Genomic DNA, 21,117 nt, shown 5'->3' with positions numbered 1-21,117 from the left:
TATGCCCAAGAGAGGTAGAGCTGGGTCCTCAGGTAGTTCAATGTCCAATTATCAGAGGAACCATCAGACTTATTTCCAGAATGGATGTATCAGCTTGCAAGCCCACCAACAGTGGAAGAGTGTTCCTCTTTCTCCATATCCTTGCCAGCCTCTGCTGTCTCCTGAGTATTGATCTTAGCCATTCTGACAAGTATGAAATGGAATCTCAGGGTTGCTTTGATTTGCATTTCCCTGATGACTAAGGATGTTAAACATTTGTTTAGGTGCTTCTCAGATATTCGGTATTCCTCAGTTGAGAATTCCTTGTTTGGCCCTGTAACCCAATTTAAAATAGGATTATTTGGTTCTCTGAAGTCTAACTTCTTGAGTTCTTTGTATACATTAGATATTAGCCATCTTTCGGATGTAGGATTGGTAAAGGTATTTTCCCAATTTGTTGGCTGCCATTTTGTCCTATTGACAATGTCCTTCTTTTAATAGAATCTTTGCAATTTAATGAGGTCCCATTTCTTGATCTTACAGTTCTGATATTCCATACAGTTTTTATAACTATTGCTCTGTAATACATCTTGAGGTCAGGAATGGTGAGTCCCTCAGAAATTCTTTTATTATTGAGGGTAGTTTTCGCTATCTTGGGGTTTTTGTTATTCCAAATGAATTTGCAAATTGCTCTTTCTAACTCCATGAAGAATTGAGCTGGAATTTTGAAGGGGATTGCATTGAATCTGTAGATTGCTTTCAGGAATATGGTCATTTTACTATATTAATCCTGCCAATCCATGAGCATGAGAGATCTTTCTCACTTCTGAGAAATTCTTCAATTTCTTTCTTCAGAGACTTGAAGTTTTTTGTCCCACAGATCTTTCACTTGTTTCTTTAGAGTCACACCTAATAATACAATAATTTTGTATTTTTTTTACTATTGTGAAGGATGTCATTTCTCTCATTTCTTTCTCAGCCTGATTATCCATTAAGTAGAGGAAGGCTACTGATTTTTTTGAATAAATTTTATATTCAGTCAAATATATTGCTGAAGTTCTTTATCAGGTTTCAGAGTTCTCTTGTGGAATTTTTGGGATCACTTAAGTATACTCTCATGACATCTGCAAATAGTGATATTTTGACTTCTTTCTTTCCAATTTGTATCCCTTGACTTCCTTTTATTGTCTGATAGCTTGGGCAAGGACTTCAAGTACTATATTGAATAAGTAGGGAGAGGAGTGGGCACCCTTGTCTAGTCCCTGATTTTAGTGGGATTGCTTCAAGTTTCTCTCCATTTAGTTTAATATTAGCTACTGGCTTACTGTATATGGCTTTTACTATGTTTAGGTATGGGCCTTGAATTCCTGTTCTTTCCAGGACTTTTATCCTGAAGCGATGTTGAATTTTGTGAAATGCTTTCTCAGCATCTAATGAGATGATCGTGTGACTTTTTTTCTTTTAATTTGTTTATTTAATGGATTACATTGATGGATTTCTATATATGGAATCATCCCTGCATCCCTGGGATGAAGTCTACTTGACCATGGTGAATGATTGTTTTGATGTGTTCTTGGATTTGGTTTGTGAGAATTTTATTGAGTATTTTTGCATTGATACTTATAAGGGAAATTGGGCTGAAGTTCTCTTTTTTTGTTGTGTTTGTGGTTTAGGAATACACATAATTGTGGCTTCATAGAACCCATTGGGTGGTGTTCCTTCTGTTTCTATTTTGGGGAATACTTTGAAGAGGATTGGCATTAGATGTTTGAAGATCTGATAGATTTCTCAGCTTTTTTGGTTGGGAGATTTTTATGACTGCTTCTATTTCTTTAGGGGTTATGAGACTGTTTGGATGGTTTATCTGATCCTGATTTAACTTTGGTATTTGGTATCTGTCTAGATAATTGTCCATGATATCCAGATTTTTCAGTTTTGTTGAGTAAAGGCTTTTGTAGTAGAATCTGATGATTCTTTTTTTTTTTTATTTCTTCCGTTTCTGTTGTTATGTCTCCCTTTTCATTTCTGATTTTGTTAATTTGGATACTCTCTCTCCCTCTGGTTAGTATAGCTATGGGTTTAATCTATCTTGTTAATTTTCTCAAAGAACTAGCTCCTAGTTTTGTTGATTCTTTGTGTAGTTCTTTTTGTTTCTACTTTGATTTCAGCTTTGAGGTTGATTATTTCCTGCCATCTACTCCTCTTGGGTGTATTTGCTTCTTTTTTTTTCCTACAGCTTTCAGGTGCGTTGTCAAGCTGTTAGTGTATGTTCTCTCCTGTTTCTTCTTGAAGGCAGTCAAAGCTGTGAGTTTTCCTCTTAGCCCTGCTTTCATTGTGTCCCATAAGTTTGGGTATGTGGTGCCTTCATTTTCATTAAATTCCAAAGAGTCTTTCTTAATTTCGTCTTTGAGGAATTTATCATTGTGTATAGTGTTGTTCAGCTTCCAGGTGTATGTGGGCTTTTTGTTGTCATTGTTGTTGTTGTTGTTGTTATGGTTGTTGAAGACCAGCCTTAGTCCACAGCGATCTGATAGGATGCATGGGATTATTTCGATTTTTTTGTATCTGTTGAAGACATGATTTTTTTATAAGTATGATTTTTTTATGTATGTAAAAGCACAACTACATTTTGAAAGTCATGTGACCTATACATGTCAGTTCATTCCAGAAAAATATTGTGCTTGATAGAAACCCATGATCTTTAAATCAGATTAGAATGTCAAGATTTCTTTTATTTTTCCACATTTACCACCCACGGGTAAATTAGGTTATGATATTTGAACTTGATATCGGCCATAAATTTCTTTAATTCTTGCCACTGAACATATTTACAGAAAAGTCACCTAATCTTTTATTTAAATACATAGCTATATTTATTGTATGTTTTATTTATTTCTTTAAAATTGTTATAAATTTGGCCTATTGAATAGAGTTTTTAGGTACAGTGTTTATTTATCACATTCTTTCTTTCTAAAAGACATTTCTTAATGTTTGTTCAATTGTAGCCTTGGATCCACTGTGCAATTCTCCTGTGATGAAGATTATGTTCTACAGGGAGCAAAAAGTATTACTTGTCAACGGATAGCTGAAGTGTTTGCTGCTTGGAGTGACCACAGGCCTGTATGTAAAGGTAAAGAAAAGTATTACAATAAAATATTCTCTGAAGTTACTGTGATACTCATGTTTTTTTTATTTACTCAGCATTAAAAATAAAATTTTAATGTATATTCTTTAAATTATTATTTATCCTTGTGTTTTTAAGAATTTTAGAGAAGCTCTGCTTTTAATATAAAGAGTTTCCAAATTGATAATCATATAGATTACAACTAAATCTGAAAGCATGTAATATGAAGTATTAGAAATTGTCTTTGGTCTTTGAAAATCCTTCAATTAATTTTCCTATGTATGTGAGAGTGAAGTGGAAAATGTAAACCAAATTCCAACTTCCCTTGTAGAACTTGTCACTTTATAGTGGTGAAGGATATCACAAGAGATGAAGTTCAGTCTAATTGAATTTAAAATAAAGCCACGTAATTATTTATTAAAATGTATTACCAGCATATTCTCATTCTCCTCTCTCTAGCGCCCCTCTGTGTGTGTGACTGTGTCTGTGTGTGTGAGACTGTGCATGACTGTGTGTGTGCACATATTCATCTTCTTTGCTTTGATTTCCAATTCTAACGTAATTCCTCAAATAAAATATTTCTATATAAAATAAGGAATATCTTTATCAGCTTTGATTGAAAATTTTATTGACACTTTAACAAATGTTTGTGTGTTTTAATATATACATACATACATACATATATACACATATATATGTTATAGAAACATATAGAAATATTATATTTTCACATATATATGAAAAAGAGTTTGAAAGAAAAGTGGAACCTTGAATATCTAGAAAATCAATGAAATGAAGCTAAGGTATCCAGATTAGAATACTTCATCTTTTTCAGATTTAAGGTCATATGCATTAATGTATGTTCTTTATAATTATTTTCGGACTCCAGTGACTCTTCAGGGTATAAAACAATTTGTTCTGATATCTCATGTGGTTAACTTATAGAATCCATACCATATGTTTTAGACATTGAAACTAGTGTGCTGATTGATATACTTGGATATAAACAATGTTTGCAAGGCAAGAACCATGCCACTAGGATGAGCATATTCACATATAGCAAGAACTTACAGTTTATGCATATAGAAATAAAACCTACTTCTTAAACTCAAATGCCAAGTCCTGTGTTTTAGCAGAGCATCAAAATAACTATGATTTCATTGAAGACAAGGTCTGAATATCGTTCCACAATGTTATCTCTTTTTTTAGCTTCTATATTGTTTCACACTCTTCCCACCTTCTGACTGCCTCTTTGCCATCTGCTTTGCTTGTTCCTTTTCCTCTTTTGAAAACTTGACTGCTAACCGAAAAACTGTTCTACCCACACTCCAACCCTCCTCCTTTGTCCTAGCTCCCACACCCACTACACTTCTTCAAATAAAAATTCATACAAAATTATACAAGCACTATATTATAAACTTTTACTTTGGAGACAAGGTCTTGCTATAAATCCCCTACTGGCCTGTAACTTATTTACACTGGGCTACCTTCTCATTAATATATTAATCTCCTGCCTTGGTCTCTCTAATTTGGTGGTTGCAAGTCTTTATAAGTATTAGCCACCAACTTTTATGAAGCTATATTTGGAATTTACCTTCCTCATTTCTATTGCTTAATTATGTACCTGTGGTTACTTTTAATGGTTATGTTTCTGCATTTTTAGTGTATCAGTTGTTGTGACTTTTTAGTTCTCCCTGGGAGCCTTTTTTAGTCACCACACCCAGGGGATTCTTCTTAAATATAAGGAGGAGAATCTCAGAATAGAGAAGGGGCATATGTACTAGGTACTATAAAGAGAAAAGATATTTCAGGATTGGCTAGATATAGAGCTACGATGTAGTAAGAAAAGATTAAAAATTATATTCAACTGTATATGAATAGAACAATCCTGTGTTGTTAATAAATATGAAGGAACTGAAAATGGAGTTGCGTGGGAGGGAATCCACAGTTACTACAACACTGTCACTATTATTTTTAACATTCACTATGTGCCAGGCATTATGTTAACAACTGCATATATTTTGTCTCATTTACTTCTTCAAAAAATTTGATGAAGACATTATCATCTCCATTTTAGAAATGAAAGCATAAGGCTGAGAACGAAGCAGTCTTCCAAATCTTAAATGACTGCAACACTCTTTAAAGGATTCACATAGACAGGGAGGATAAATCAGATTTCAGAGCACCAAAAAGGGAAACACAAAGAAAAAATATAAAACACAAAGTAGTGCACTGTACTCACTTGGTAATTTCGGACCCATATAAATTTATTTCCTCTTATCATTTTTATTTTAAAGTTTTACAGGGTTCTATGTAATATGATAACACCAAAAGTACATTGTTAGAACAAAGAATATTATAAAATTTAAGAACAAGAGTTAAACACAGTGTCTTAGGGTTTACATCGCTGTGAAGAGATACCATGACCAAGTCAACTCATAAATTACTACATTTAACTGGGGGTGGCTTACAGTTTCAGGGGTTTAGTATGCCACTGTCATGGTAGGAAGCATGGTAGCATCCAGGCATACATGGTGCTGGAGGGGCCAAGATTTCTACACTTTGATTCAAAGGCAACCAGGAAGAGTCTGTCTTCCACAGGTAGCCAAGAGGTGAGAAGCATTCCACTGGGCAGAGCTGAAGCATGGAGATCTCAAAACTCCACCTCCACAGTGATACACATTTTTTAACAATATAGTGCATCCTCTGATAGGCCACATCTCATAATAGTGCCGCTTCTCATGGGCCAAACATATTTAAACCACCACATACTGCCAGGTATGATGATATACACCCACAATCCAGTCATTTAGGTGGTAGGGGCATGGAGATCAATAATTCAAAATCATTTTCAGCTAACTTGGAAGATCTAAGCCAGCCTGGGCCAGATGAGATCCTGTCTCAAAACTGTAATAAAAGTTAGATGAACCTAAATAAGTATTTAGATATAATGGTGTATTAATGCTATTCTTCCATGTAAAGGATTAGAGTTGTCAAACATACAGACATATTGATTTCCATGTGTACAAGCCTCATAGAAACACACACTGAATATTGTTTTAAAATACACATACAGCAGTACACAAGAATGCATTGAATCATAAAACATATTTTGAACACTTTATTGAAACAAATACTGAATAAATAACATGTTTCATGGGATTATCTTTATCAATGTCCTGGGCTGGCCTACACTCAACTTTAAATTACAGCAATACAAAAAATTATCGTGACTTGTAAGTCATGTGTTTCAAGTATTTTAATGTCCCCTAACATTTTTATCTACATTTTTATGGTAAAAATAATGTTAAAAGATATGATTGATTCCAGCAAAATGAGATTACTGTTAACATGGGAACAAAAGCAAACGCAAGAAGTTTGAGCCAAATTATAGACTTTAGGATCTATATATATAAAGGAAAACAGAAATGATAAACCTTTTTCTTTTCTTCAAGACATTTATTTATTTTGTAAAACTGGATGAATCATGTTGATTAAGATTGTTCTAAGACAGAACTTACGTGTTCTGTCATTTTTCATAAATGATAGAGTTGTGCATTCATTACAATGTCAAGTCATTTTTTGGCTGTTAATGTTGCTTCTCTTGGATTCTAACGCATATCCTAGTGTAACCTATATCTTCAGCCATAGGTATTCTACCATTGTCGACTGGGATGTATAAAATCTTTTCGTTTACAAGGCACATACTGCTTCAATTTCATCCTAATTTACATTAGTTCTACAAAGCTTAACAATGTCTGCAAAGATTGACCTGCTTATTGCTTACAAGGCACACATGTGTATGGCTTAAAAAACATTCGTTGCTACTAGAAACCAATGCTTTGGTTCTGGAAACAGTAATGGAGAGAACCTGCTGACATAGTAATTGAAGTTTTAAAATGGCTATCCACTGTGGGTCTGAACAGAGAATTGTTCTCAAGTCTCATGGGTGCTTGGGCAGAATAAATGTGCTTTTGTTCCAGGGTGTGCTGTAAATAGCTGTATCAGTGTTACTGTGCCTTTGAGAAATCATTAATACAGTTGCTGTCCTCAAATTGTATGGTTGAGCAGTCAAGAAATTGTTATTTGTAAAGGGACATAATTTCACATGGAAAACAGCAAATTATAAACTAAAAGATAGTAATAATTAATAATATAACTCTGCAAAATGAAATACCATTTCCTAAATCATATATGTATATATATGAAGTATTTGTTATTTTAAGATTATGAAAATAATTGTGTTTTAGTTGAATATGCAATAAATCCACAAAATGCAGCTTATGTACATTATCAACTTTAACATTACTGTCTTCTGTAATCGCAATTTCTGCATTTTTAGTGAGTGATAATTGTAGGGAGAAGTAATATTAGTAATTTAAAAACATTTAACAAATCTAAAGATAGTGCCCTGGACAAATTGTTTGATGTGTTCAATCACTATTTATTGGGTGGCTCCAAATAGTCAAGAGTTTTGAGTTTTACCATACAGTATTATGTATAACTTGTGAGAAGAGTGGGGAAGGTGACTAAGAGAAGACAGGACAAAAATGTCAAAGGGAAGCTGAAGTCCTATATATTGGCAGGCCAAAATACCACTCCTTAATTACTACATCCAATCCTTCCAGAAACTATCTTTTCATTAACTTATTAGTTTATTAATCACTATGTTCAACACTCAGCAGGAGTGATCATGGTAAATTAAATGGTATATAATGTAGAATATGAATTTGATATTATTTTGTGTTAATGGCAAATCATACTCACAAATCCAAGAAATATGCAGTAGACTATTTTAAGATGCCAGGTACAATGATTTGCAATTTTATGTAAGAAAGATATTTTCATGTTTGAAATAATGCTTGATGACCAGGCAAAAATACTATGCAAGTCATTTTAAATATGGGAAATACGCCATGAGTAAATTCACAATGTTAGGAGCAGATGTAGGGCATGAGGTGGAGAAAGATGACTATATCAGTTTTGGAATTTTTGTAAATAGAAAAGGAGTTTAAAAACGATAGCAAAATTATGTTATAGATCTATGAAAATATGTGTGGAAGTCTTCTAAGTATGGGTGCTATATAATTGTACTATGTAATTGTACTATGTAAAGTTCAAGTCTGTCCATTTGGATTACAATATAGCAACATGTGGATATTACAGGAATTACATATTATACTTTTAATTCAGTGTTCAAAGAAACTGTTTCTCTTGTAAATAAATTATTCAATTATAAATTATTTCAGGACACATTCAAGAACAATGTTTTTTAAGTACTAATACTGTGTCTATTTAAAAGGGTCCTATGATATCAGTGTTTTATTGAAACACTTGTATCCAACCTGAAATTCTGCAAAAATTTAATAGTTCTGTGAGGCATCAGGCTGTGCAAACTCTCCTTCTACTGCAGATTGCCCGTCTTCTGATTACCAAAATCACCCAGGATTCATGTCTAAATTTAGGATTTTTCTGCTTGGTCATTCATTCAATGACAGATCAGCTTAAATAACTGAAGTAGTAATTCTCTTAAGTATTGAGATGCATACAGAGTTAATTAAATAATCGTTCACATTTTACCCCCTTATTCTGTGACCTTCAAGCATACACTATAATATATTTACCACCTCGACCCCACAGACATACAGACACAGACAGATGAAGCAGAACTGCATGTGCTCACATGGGCAGCATGAACACACACACACACACACACACACACACACACACACACACACTTTTAAAAAGTGCTTAGGTTTAAATGAAACTGCTTAGCCATCAATGTGGTCCATTGATCCATTGTAGCCGATTCAACAAAAATATCCAAGCATGGAAGGCGTTTGCAACCCCATAGGAAGAACAATAATGTCAACCAACCAGACACCCCAGAGCTCCTCGGGACTAATCCACCAACCAAAGAGTACAGATGGAGTGACCAATGGCTCCAACCACATATGTGGCACAGGATAGCCTTGTCGGACATCAATGGGAGGAGAGGCCCTTGGTCCTGGGAAGGCTCGTTTCCCAGGGTAGGGGAATGCATGGGCAGGGAGGCAGAAGTAGGTGAATTGGTGGTGGAGCACCATCATAGAACCAGGGAAAGGGAAGATGGGATAGAGGATTTCCAGAAGTGAAACCGGGAACCGGGATAACATTTGAAATGTAAATAAATAAAATATCCACAAAAAATGAAAAAAAAAATCCAAGCAAGGTTCCATTAAACACTTCATACACAAATGAGAACTGTGTGTACAGTTTGTATTGTAAATAATTGTTGATAAAACCAGTGTTTATCATCAGCTCTGAAGTCTTTAAGACATTATATGTCATGTGTCCTCTTGCATTGTGTTTGTATTTGTAATACTTGACCCATTGACTATTATGCACAAATTTCTGTATTAATGGCAGGCATTAAAAAATACTTACACAATATTGTACGAAAGCTTGTTGAATTATATTAAGTAATTTGAGAAATTAGACATATGTCAATTATAAGCATGAAGAATTGATCCGGAATAATGCTTATTGGTAAATGCAATTAAAAATTTTGGCCAAGAGCAATGCAGAACCGTTCGAAGTTTACCAACCAGATACACGCATAGCAGATGTTTTTCTGTGGCTGTTATCCATGCTATCTTTATTTCATGGAAATTGTTACAGTTGAAAAGATGCATAATAAGGATGATATTAGCAATTTATAGAGTGACATATGGTGAAGGAGATGGGCAGATGGTGTAGATATGAAAGTTTATCACATATTTGTTTCTTACTGTTTTTTTCTTCTAAAAGCAGTAGTTTGAGTTTCAGCATATATTTTTTATTGACATATAATTTGCAATGTGCTGTCAAAAACGACTTGAGTCACTTTTCTTTCACATGCTATTTGACAGATGTAAATTGTGATGCATTTATAGATTTCTTACACATAACTATTACTTTAAAACTTTAGATTACCTAAATATTTCTTACATTCCATTACATCTCTTCATATGAGGATTCTTTGCTATTAGAAAATATATAAAGTGGTTCTATTTTGGTATATGGAGAGATTTCAGTAATGACCAATAACAAACTTCTATTTCCAATTCAATTATTTTTTGAAAGCCTGACCTTGCGTATTTGCTTTTTCTTTTTGGGACTCCAATTTGCTTATTTATAAATCATGGGTGTAAATACAGAAAGTGGTGGCCATGGGCTTCTCCTGTGATGAATTCCAAGTATTTTAAGGATCACGTGTTAATTTTTTGGACTATTATACTCAATATGATTATCATTACTTCAAAAGTCTTTTGTAAGTCCTCAAAACCAGTATCTGCCTCAGTTCTTGGAACACAGAGGCAATAATACATTTGAGAGGTGGGATAAACTATTTATCAGAGAAAATTTTAGTTTTCATTGGTATGTGATGTATATATTAGGGTTTTTTTTAATCAAGTAAATATTGCATTTAGTTTGACCCAAACTTGTTGTTCTTTAATCAATAATAATTTATATTATATGAATATTTTGTAACTCATTTACCACAAAATTATTACTTCATGTCAGAATTAGTGTTATATTTTTGTATCTTTATTATTATCAAGATTTTTTTTGCCTTATATGAAGTTTAAAATGTGTATCATAAAAAAATACTAAGGTTATACTGTGAACTTGGCATATGCAAGTAATAATTATAGATTTTTAAAAAGTTAAATTTCCATGTTTTTGAGAATTTTATGTATCATTAATGTGTTTACATAATTCCCTCTTCCTCTCATCTCTTCAACTATTCTGATCTGTCTGACTCACTCTAAAATTCATGGCTTCTTATTTATTATTATTATTATTATTATTATTATTATTATTATACTCACATGCAGTGTATATCATATACACCACATGTATATGCTTGCATTTATAAATGAATCCAACTGAGTTCCATTATTATTGCTCATTGTGTTTATGTATTTATCTCTGTGTTTGTGTCTGTGTATCTGTGTGTGAGTATGTTTGTGTGTATTTCTGTGTGTATGTTTGTGCCTGTGTGTGTACATGTTTGTGTATGTGCCTATATGTATGTATGTGTGTGTGTTTGTGCATATATATGTGTGTGTTTGTACATATATGTGTGTGTGTGTGTGTGCGTGTGCACACATGTACACTCAGGGCTTCTTCAGTTGTATTGTATAACCTATTTAGGGAGCTAGTCACTGCAGAAGACTTACTCCTGCTCGTTCAGTAGCAGTGATTGTTCTCCTCATCTAGGAGTAGGGTCTTCTGTGATTTTTCCACCCTCAGTGGCTTGTCTACAGATGATGGCACTTTTCAGATCTTGCTTAGGTGATCACATTGCTGAAATTTCATGATTGAAGTGTCATACTCAGAAGACTTTTGCTGTTGAAGATTAGTGGTGGTCAGTTCTTATGATATAAGTTGGAATGTAGGTTTTCCATCCAGTTAGCTTTGAGTACCTGGAGTATTTTTGTTTTGCTTTTGTTTGTTTTTTTAATTTGATCAGTTGTACTTACATAATATTCTCTGTCAACTCCAAAAAGAAATCCATTTTATAGGGGAGAGAGTTCCAGTATAAGCAATTTCAGATTATTATGGATTCTAAGAGAATTGGAGTAAGAAAAAATGTATTAAATAATTTCTTTTTAATGTTTTTCAAACAGAAGTTTTAAAGGCTTCAGGTTTCAATTTAATGGAATTAAAATAAAATGCAGTAGAACCTATAGGAACACAACTGAGGACTTCATAGGTATCAAAGGCTTTGGTAACAGTTGATAATTTTTCTAAAGAGTCTAGAACTGGAATATTCTGAAGTGTAGTATCTTTTACATTTTATTTCGAGATGATAATATTATTACAACATTTTTGTCTCCCTTTACTCAATTGAAACCCTCACATATGCTCCTCCCCAGTCATTAAATTCATAGTAACATAGTCATTATAATAATTATTATTCATGTGTATGTATGCATATGTGTGTGTGTGTGTATGTGTGTGTGTGTAGTAATCTGAAACAAAACAATAAATGCTAGCAAATGGTGTACAGGAAATTTGGGATTTTAACATTGAAACAACATCTTTTCCTTGTAGTATATCTATGATGTAATTCAGAACTGTGAGAGTGAATACATTAATCTTTCTGTTTGTTGCGTAGACATGCTATTATTTAGTATGAAAAACCAACAGAGAATCAATAGCTTTTCTACTTTTTTGATGAGATAAGAAAATGGGAAAACTCAAAAAGTGAAAAAATCCTTCCATTAATTGCTTTCTCCATTGTTGGAAAAATATAACTTTAGAGCTCTTCATGTTTGGAACAAAACACAGATGAAATTGAATATATTCTGTCTTCTGGAATATATAGTGCTTTTTTAGGTTTACACACACACACACACACACACACACACACACACATACACACACACTCACACATGCACACACGTACAGAAGAATATAGGAAATGTAAAAGACTGAAAACATGAGTAAACTATAGATAATAGAAAACAAATAGGCAGTGAGTGGATGGGTGGGAGAACACCATCAAAGGAGAAGGGCGAGGGGATATGGGATAAGGGGGTTATGTATGGGAAACCAGGAAAGGGAATAAAATTGAAATGTAAATGAAAATGTCCAATAAAAAAAGAACAGAGGAGAAAAAAAAAGAAAAGGAATAGGCAAATGCATTATTGAGAAAAGGTAAATTTTTAATTTTCTGGAATTGAAATTTTATTAGAATTTACCTCTCTTTAGGGCTTTTCCCTGTGCTAAGTAATGAGGAATGTTCTGGAGCTAACCTAGTCTTCTAGTTTTTGTGAAAGTATGTAGTCAGTATTCAGTAAATGTGCACTAACTGGTGTATGATAAACATCAGTCACTGATACTAGAGTAGTACAATAAAACCTTTGTTTAACACTATACTAGATACAATGCATGAATCACAGAGTCAAATTGAACAAATCATACCCTTGAGTAATTTACAATCTTACTGAAAATGCTCTACATTCAAAATGAAACAACGGGAGAGCATCCGTAACACAATGAGGTGTGATTATACTGTCAATATTTAAGTTATACAGATAATTCAAAACAGAAAAAAAGTGAATAAATTCAAAGAGTCATGAGAATAATAGTCTCTTTATCTCCTAATTATTACTATATGTTGCCTTATTATAAAAACAATCGGTTTCAGCAACACTGATATTTATTTGCTAACTAATTCTAATTAAAAGAGACAAAAGATGAGTTTTCATCTTCATGGGAATCAGAGGTGTGGATTACAATGGGAATAACTATAAAACATAGCAGGAACAGAAGAGTAAAAATTACCATGTATCATAAAAGGGGCTTTAAAACAGACACATAATCACTTTTCCTAGAATTCAGGAAGAGGTAGAAAGACAGTAATTATGACATGGAAATGTGCCAAGGTAATAAACATGGATTTATGGTCATGAGATCATCAAAGAGATGGTGGTGAAAGGGAGAGAGATGTAGAAGGATGGATGAATTGACTACAATGGTCTTATGTATTTTATGGTGTGAGGGAAATGACTGTAGACCTTCGTGTTTTTAGTATTTGGTTCTTATATGGTGAGTTGTTTTGGCAGGTTGTGGAGCATTTTGGAAATGATGCTAAGCTGGCAGATTTAAGGCTGTGGGGATGGATCCTTATGCTTCTGACATCATGTACTGAGTACCTTGTTTTTCTGCCATGATAGATTTTATACATGTTAACAAAAATGTACTCCTTTCCTTCACGTTGCTTCTGACTAGAATTGGGTCACAGAAAATTAGAATCATTAACACATGCATAAAGACAAATATTAGGTTTTATCTTGGAAACTGTACTGGTTAGTTTTGTGTGTCAACTTGACACAAGCTGGAGTTATCACAGAAAAGGAGCCACAGTTGTGGAAATGCCTTCATGAGAACCAACTGTAGGGCATTTTCTCAACTGGTGATCAAGGTGGGAGGATCCAGCCCACTGTGGATGGTGCTGTCCCTGGGCTGGTGAGCCAGTCAGGGGAAGCAAGCCAATAAGAAACATCCCTCCATGGCCTCTGTACCAGCTCCTGCTTCCTGACCTGCTTGAGTTCTAGTCCTGACTTCCTTTGGTGATGAAACAGCAATGTGGAAGTGTAAGCTGAATAAACCTTTTCCTCCCCAACTTGCTTCTAGGTCATGATGTTTGTGCAGGAATAGAAACCCTGACTAAGACAGGAACATAAAAGAGAATTCCCTTTGCTTGTTGACAAAGCAGGTTATAATTCTAGTAGAAAGACCTTTAAAAACTTTTCCACTTATTATTTTGTCCAATAAGAGTATAGTAGGCATAGGAAAAGAATGATCTAAAATGACAAAATTTCTGTCCACAGAAAATTTATTATCAATAGTAGGATTTAAAAGAAGGGAACAATTATTTTCATTCTTAATAAATTGTGATAATAGGTGTTGGTTGAATACTTCGGTGCACATGAACAATGCATTCTACCTTCGAATGATATCACAAGCTTGATACATATATTAGAAGCAACCAATATACTACTACATGGATATTCGACAGAATACAGGAAGAAGCACCTAGTTTGCATCTTAAAGTTGTAATTAATTGTGGTTAATGAGGAGACAAATGGAGAATGACAAGAAAACATTATATAAAGGTAGTATTATTTGAGACATAATCTGTCAGGAGTAGTATACTACTTTAAAATCAATTTTGATCATTTTAAATATAGATGTCTATTTTAAAGAATATAAAAAAAATATCATTTTGAATTCTGAGCCTTATTTTATTGATAATTTAAAATAAATTAAGTTGTTTCAGCTCTTAAAATTTGTGGTTATTCAACTTTTATCACATACTTTGCAACTCTTTTCTCTCATGCCATTTTACTTATTTTTTAAACTTTTCTTATTCTCTCATACATCATGTCCTGACCACAGTTTTTCCCCCTCTGTACAACTTCCCCTCACTCCTCCATCTCTCCTCTCCCCCAGATCAACTCCTACCTCTTTTTCCTTTAGAAAGCAAAGAGTCAAATGAAGGAGAGGCCCTTGATCCTGTGTAGGCTAATGCCATGGTGTAGGGGAATACCATGTCTGGGAGGAACGAAGGAGTGGGTGGGTGGATGGGGGAACACCCTCATAGAAGCAAGAGTACAGGGATGGAGTAGGGGGTTGTAGGAGGAAAAATCAGAAAACGGGATCACATTTGAAATGTAAATAAAGTATCCAATAAAAGGAAATAATGTTTAAAAAAGAAAAAGAAAAGAAAACAAACAAAAAAACCCAAAAACCAAAAAAGAAAACAAAAACAAATAAAACAAGCAAGCCATGATATAAGCCATGATATTGGTGATCAGTCTTAGTGCACTTCGTTAGGCTCTGTTTATAGGATATCCAGGGGAGGCACGCTCTTTCCCTTTGAGTGATTATCGAATGAAAATACCTTCTGGGTTAAGAACAGAAGTATATGTCCAGTTTTCTAGCACTAGGACCCAGTCTTCTACATACCTCCAGAGGTACTGTGCATCCTGCCAAACGCTCAGTGATTCATATGTATGTTTTGGTCTGATGTGTTTATAAGGTCCTGTTTCTTTGGTGTCTCCCATCACTGCCTATTCTTACAATCATTCTGCCTCTCCTTTTACAAGGGTTTCCCAACTCTAATGGGAGGGATATGATAGAGACATTCATTCCATTTACCCCGTTCAGAACTAAAATTTCCAAACACTCACTTTCTGTTCATTGTCATTTCGTTTCCTGAGTTCCCATTTATCAATTTATGTTCTTAATTTCTGGGCTGACAAAGTTCTCTGGAAAAATAATGTCCTGCACAAATGAGTTTAAGTATCTTCTCCCCATTCACTCATATCAGATTCAGTATATTTTGGAATTATATTGATGTTTTTGTTCCATTTGCATTGACTTTTATGCAGTATGATCAGTATGGATCTATTTCCTACTTTTACATGCAGCCATTGATGTTGACCACCACCATTGATTGAAGAAGTTGCCTTCTATCCATTGTGTATTTCTAGCTTTTTAAAAAATATCATAAATTATATTTTAAAAGTTATATTGACTAATGTCTGAGTTTTCCATTCAGTTCCATTGATCAAAATGTCTGTTGTGCCAACAACCATTGCTATCTTTATTACTAAAATTCTATACTAAATTTGCTACCAAGGATAGTTACACCTCTTGCCATTCCTTTATTATTTTATTATTCAGGTTTGTATTAGCTTTCCTTGCCCTTGGGTCTTCTCGTTTTGGGGGGGAGGTGGTATTGGTTTTCCTGTGTGTGTGTGTGTGTGTGTGTGTGTGTGTGTGTGTGTGTGTGTGAATCTGTGTATATAAGTATGTACGTATGGATACCTGTATTGAGGTTATTGTGAAAGGGTCCTTGGTCCCTTTGTCAGTGCACTAATCACTTATATATAAAAAGAATACTGATTTTGCATATTAATTTTGTATCATGCTACTTGGCTGAAAGCTTTTATCAGACATCAAGATTTCCTTGTACACTATTTAGAATCATTTATGTATAGTATCATCTAACCTGCAAATAAAGACAGCTTGATTATTTCTTTCCTCTTTGTATCTCCAATCTCTTTTCATGGTCCTCTTGCTCTTGATAAAGTTCCAAGTTCTGTATGGAATAAGTATAATGAGAGTGAACAACCCTGTATTGTTCCTAATTTTATTGGGAATGATTTGAGTTTTTCTCCATTTAGATTGATGTTTGTTACAGCTTGCAGTAAAACACCTCTATTATGCATGTTCCCTGGTATCTTCAATCTCTTCAGGATGTTTCCCAAAACAATTCATTGAAAGGCTATCATCTCATTATGTTAGAATGATCATTTTTAAAGGAAATGTCTGTGTTTGTACTTGTCCATGCCTGTCCATGAGAATATTTACAAAGCTAAATCTTAAACAGTACTTGAGCAAATGTATTGGATAGAGTGTCTCTATGAAACACTATGGAGAGTCTACATTAAATATGTGTATAATTCCTTTGTGATCTAGTAATTCTGTCAGTTAGTTTAAAATCCCCTCTAAATGAACTAGTAAATTGAAGATATATTTCCAATTTCATATTTATTGTCACAGCAGTCATAATTTCTGAGATATTGATTCAAATTAAATGCCCACAATACTTGAATAGAAGCATAAATAAGTTACATATATATTATTCGACCATTTTAACCCATCAGCTCTCAATAATGACATGGAGGCTTTTATTATTTGTGAAAGCTTGTTCTCAATAGCTTATATAATTTAATAAGGGTTTTTAACTCACCTTTGTTACCTGACCCAATACTTACAGTCCCTGGAAGGCTGATTTCTCCATGTCTCTATCTCTCTGTTGGAATTCTCCCTGAGCATTTCTATCTCTGCATGAAAGTTCCACTTTCCCTTTTCTGCCTGGGTATAAGGCATCAGCCCTTTATTAAAACCAATCAGAGAATGCCTTAGACATATGAAAAATGACAGACACACACCTTCACACAGCACACAGGAAGATTTTTCCAAATATCTATACATCTTGAAATATTACTTAACTTTAAGAAATGAAATTACATAATTTGTAACAACATGAATTAACATGGAAGTTGTCTGGCTAGTTAAATATGCCACTGAGTAAGACAAAACAGTGTGAGGTCATAAGGGAACCATTTCTCACTTATTGTAGAGTCTAAAAACTGATCTCAAATAAGCATAAAATGAACAATGATTGCAATGTGCTAGCTATTAAAGATCGTAGTATGATATATTTTAGAGGTATAATGTACAGTATAATCACAATAATGGTTAATTCTCTGTTGTATACTGAAAATTATTGAGAGAGCATATTTTTAACTCTTACTATAACAATGGAACTAAATGAACTTGGTAAAGATTATGTTAATTAATACATACATACAATATGTGTGCCAGGTATGGAGGCACACACCTTTAATCCCAGTGCTAGGGAGACAGGGCCAGGAGAATCTCTGTGAGTTTGAAGCCAGTCTTGTTTTAAAAATGAGTTACAGGTTAGCCAGGGCTGTTATATAGAGAAACCCTGTCTCTCTCTCTCTCTCTCTCTCTCTCTCTCTATATATATATATATATATATATATATATATATATATATATGTGTGTGTGTGTGTGTGTGCATATATATGTGATATAAATTAATAATATATTTAATATACTAAATGTATATGTGTACATATGTTATATATAATGTATATAATATATGTAATATATAATAGACTTATTATTTTATATACATTAATGATTTAACATACTAATAACAAAAATATAAGTTAAAATAAATACAAAACAGAAAAGAGGCTATGTTCTGAGTGAAGCAACATAGAAGGTAATATATCCTTTTTTCAGGCTATTGTAATAATTTTGGTAAAACTCAGAATCACTTTAGATTAAAAGCCAATGATAACAAAGATGCAGAGAAGACATCAAAACTTAAATGTGTTGGGAAAACGCAAGTACTACGGAACAGACAAAGAAAAGAGAATCTCTAAAGAATACCGAAGAAATGAGACCGTAAAGCCAGGAATAGAGAATAGAAGAAATTGTTCCCTTATGGAGGGGAAGTGACAAGAAGGAAGGTGTTGCATTTCTCCAGCTACATATGTAATGGCGGATGGCCTTATCTGCCATCAATGGGAGGGAGTCCTAGGTCCTGTGAAGATGTCCTAGCATAGGGGACTGCTAGGGTAGTGAAATGGGAGTGGGTAGGTGGGGGAGCACCCTTCTAGAGGCGGGGGTGGGGTGGAGGGAGAGGTAACTGGGAAGGGAGATAACATTTGAAATGTAAATAAATAAAATAATCAATAAAAAATTAAAAAAAATACTTTACCTATCTTAAGTGTAAGTCACTTTGGTATTGTAGCTGACCTTCCTGTCTGAGTTCATCTGAGACCAGAAACTACAGTTTCTGGTGCTTAACACCTCAAAGCAGTAGATTCAGTAGAAGATTAATTGCTAGAGCCTTTTCCCTCTTGTCCAGATGCCTCTTGCTTATCAGGCTAGGAGGAAGTTTGGAGGAATAAACTTCTATTAAACCAGGAGGAGAGAGTCATGCTCGCAGAAGGAAAAAGGTTTACACAAATGTGGATTAAACACATACATTCATACATAGATTAATTCTTACACACTAATATGTCTTCATTAAAATAGTTGGGCCAAGCTTACATAGTTATCTTATAATTACATACTCACACACATCCATACTTACATATGTATAGGAAGCAAAAGACCGAGGGCCAGTGCAGGAAGAACTCACTCATTCTGACTGAAAATTGAGCTCCAATCTTTATTTAATAAAGAAATAAAAAGCTTCTATTCTTTTACTGGTAAATAAATTAAACCCAAATTGGTAAGGAAAAAGGTTTGTCTTCTTTAGTAAGCCTAAGCCTATCTTAATATTAAGGCCTGTTCTGTCCTAGTGGAAAGAGAAGCCTGCCTGGTCCTTTTGATCTCTCCTTAGCTTTTTTCCTCTTTTACCATCAGCATTTTGCATATTGCTCTCTTATTTTTTAAGTTGTCTTATAATATCTAAGTTATTGCACTCTGCATTCTCTTTCTATTCTTTCTCTCTCCTCCTGCTCTAATATAACAATGCCCTTGCTCCCAATATGTTACTTCCAATGCTATGTACCCAATGTTATGCCCTCCAATATTATCTCTTTCAATCCTATCTTTCCTAGTGTTTTTTATCTTTTCTGGGCGAATAGATCACATGTTTTTTTCCCAGCATCCATTTTCTACAAAAGTTCTCTAGAAGTTGAAACATAAATTCACTTCATAAATTGAATAAAAGGATTTCAACAGAGAATGTTTACATGCGTATCCATTATCTGGATAAATATTCATCATCTGTCACTACCTCTACAGGTTCATAGAGAGGTAAAAAACATAATTTTTGTGACTAAGTTATTAGTAAAGTTTTGTATAGATCAACCCAGTCAGTATTTTTTCTTCTGTCCTTGCACCTATAGTAAATCCTTAGTTCCCTTTATATGACCTTTTGTTAACTGTTTTACATGCCCGTAGAATGTGCTCTAAGTTTTAGATGTGTACTTGCTATCTCAGAAGCAAATAACTCATGACACTTGAAGACTACTTTAGTTCTCATTGCAGTTTTGATATCAGAAAGAACTTAATAACAGTCCTATTATAAAAGAGCATAATAATGACAAACATAATTTTAGGAAATCTTATAGAATCATCATTAAAAAGTAATAAGTCATCTATTTTTCTGTAAAGCATCACACAAGACAGTACATCTTTGTTGTTTGCAGAAACCTGCTCAACTGGTAGGCTAATACTAGGGATTGTTATATATATTTAATAATAATAGGAAAAGCATATTTATAACAGGGATCTTTCCTAAAATGAAATTCTTCTTGGCCTTGCATAAAGAAACAATTCTGTCATTAACTCTAACATTCTATGGCAGAACCATCCAAGAAAGTCACCTGCTAGTTTTTAGCTTCCCCTTGATGGCTTCTAGCAGGGAAGTTTTGTAAGGGAATTGGAACTGGAACTAAATTTGATATAAGCAGTGGGGGAGGGAGGTCAGTGGTTATAATGTCTCAGAATACAATTATATCCTGAGAGTTCCACATAGCCATGTGTCCCTCATTGCTGGACACACATTATAATTACCTTGAGAGCTTTTAAAATAAGAATTCATGTCTGACGCTAACCTCTGGCCAATTAAATCACATCTCTGGAGGATAATTCAGTAAGCACCACCATTTCTGTAATAAATCAATTCATTTAACTGCATCAAGGATTCAAAAACAACTTGAAATGATTCTGCTCCTTAGGTAGTCTCTCAATTATTCCCAAGGAGGAAAGCACTCATGAGCATGCTATTTGGAACCCTTAGTTACCTCTCTAATGCTCCCAATGGACAGATTAGCAAAATGGACATTTGTTGCACCAGATCACTGATCCAAAACAGCAGTTTCCTCTTCCTTTTCTCCCTGAAAGCAACCAGG

The 21,117-nt window shown here is 34.0% G+C and overlaps 1 protein-coding gene across 2 annotated transcripts in view; it reads left to right on the top strand.

The window, feature by feature from the left end:
* The window catches only part of Csmd3 (CUB and Sushi multiple domains 3), a 1,591,133-nt gene that overhangs the window by 879,802 nt on the left and 690,214 nt on the right, over positions 1-21,117 (top strand). For both annotated transcript variants that reach the window (XM_032915225.1, XM_032915219.1), the window contains one exon: positions 2,985-3,109. In XM_032915225.1, the coding sequence (XP_032771116.1) occupies positions 2,985-3,109 (125 nt within the window). The remainder of the gene's footprint in view (positions 1-2,984; positions 3,110-21,117) is intronic.

This window comes from Rattus rattus, chromosome 1, assembly GCF_011064425.1.
Source record: "Rattus rattus isolate New Zealand chromosome 1, Rrattus_CSIRO_v1, whole genome shotgun sequence".
NCBI lineage: Eukaryota > Metazoa > Chordata > Mammalia > Rodentia > Muridae > Rattus > Rattus rattus.
The sequence above is the reverse complement of the archived record's forward strand: the minus strand, read 5'-3'. Positions and strand labels throughout refer to the sequence as shown.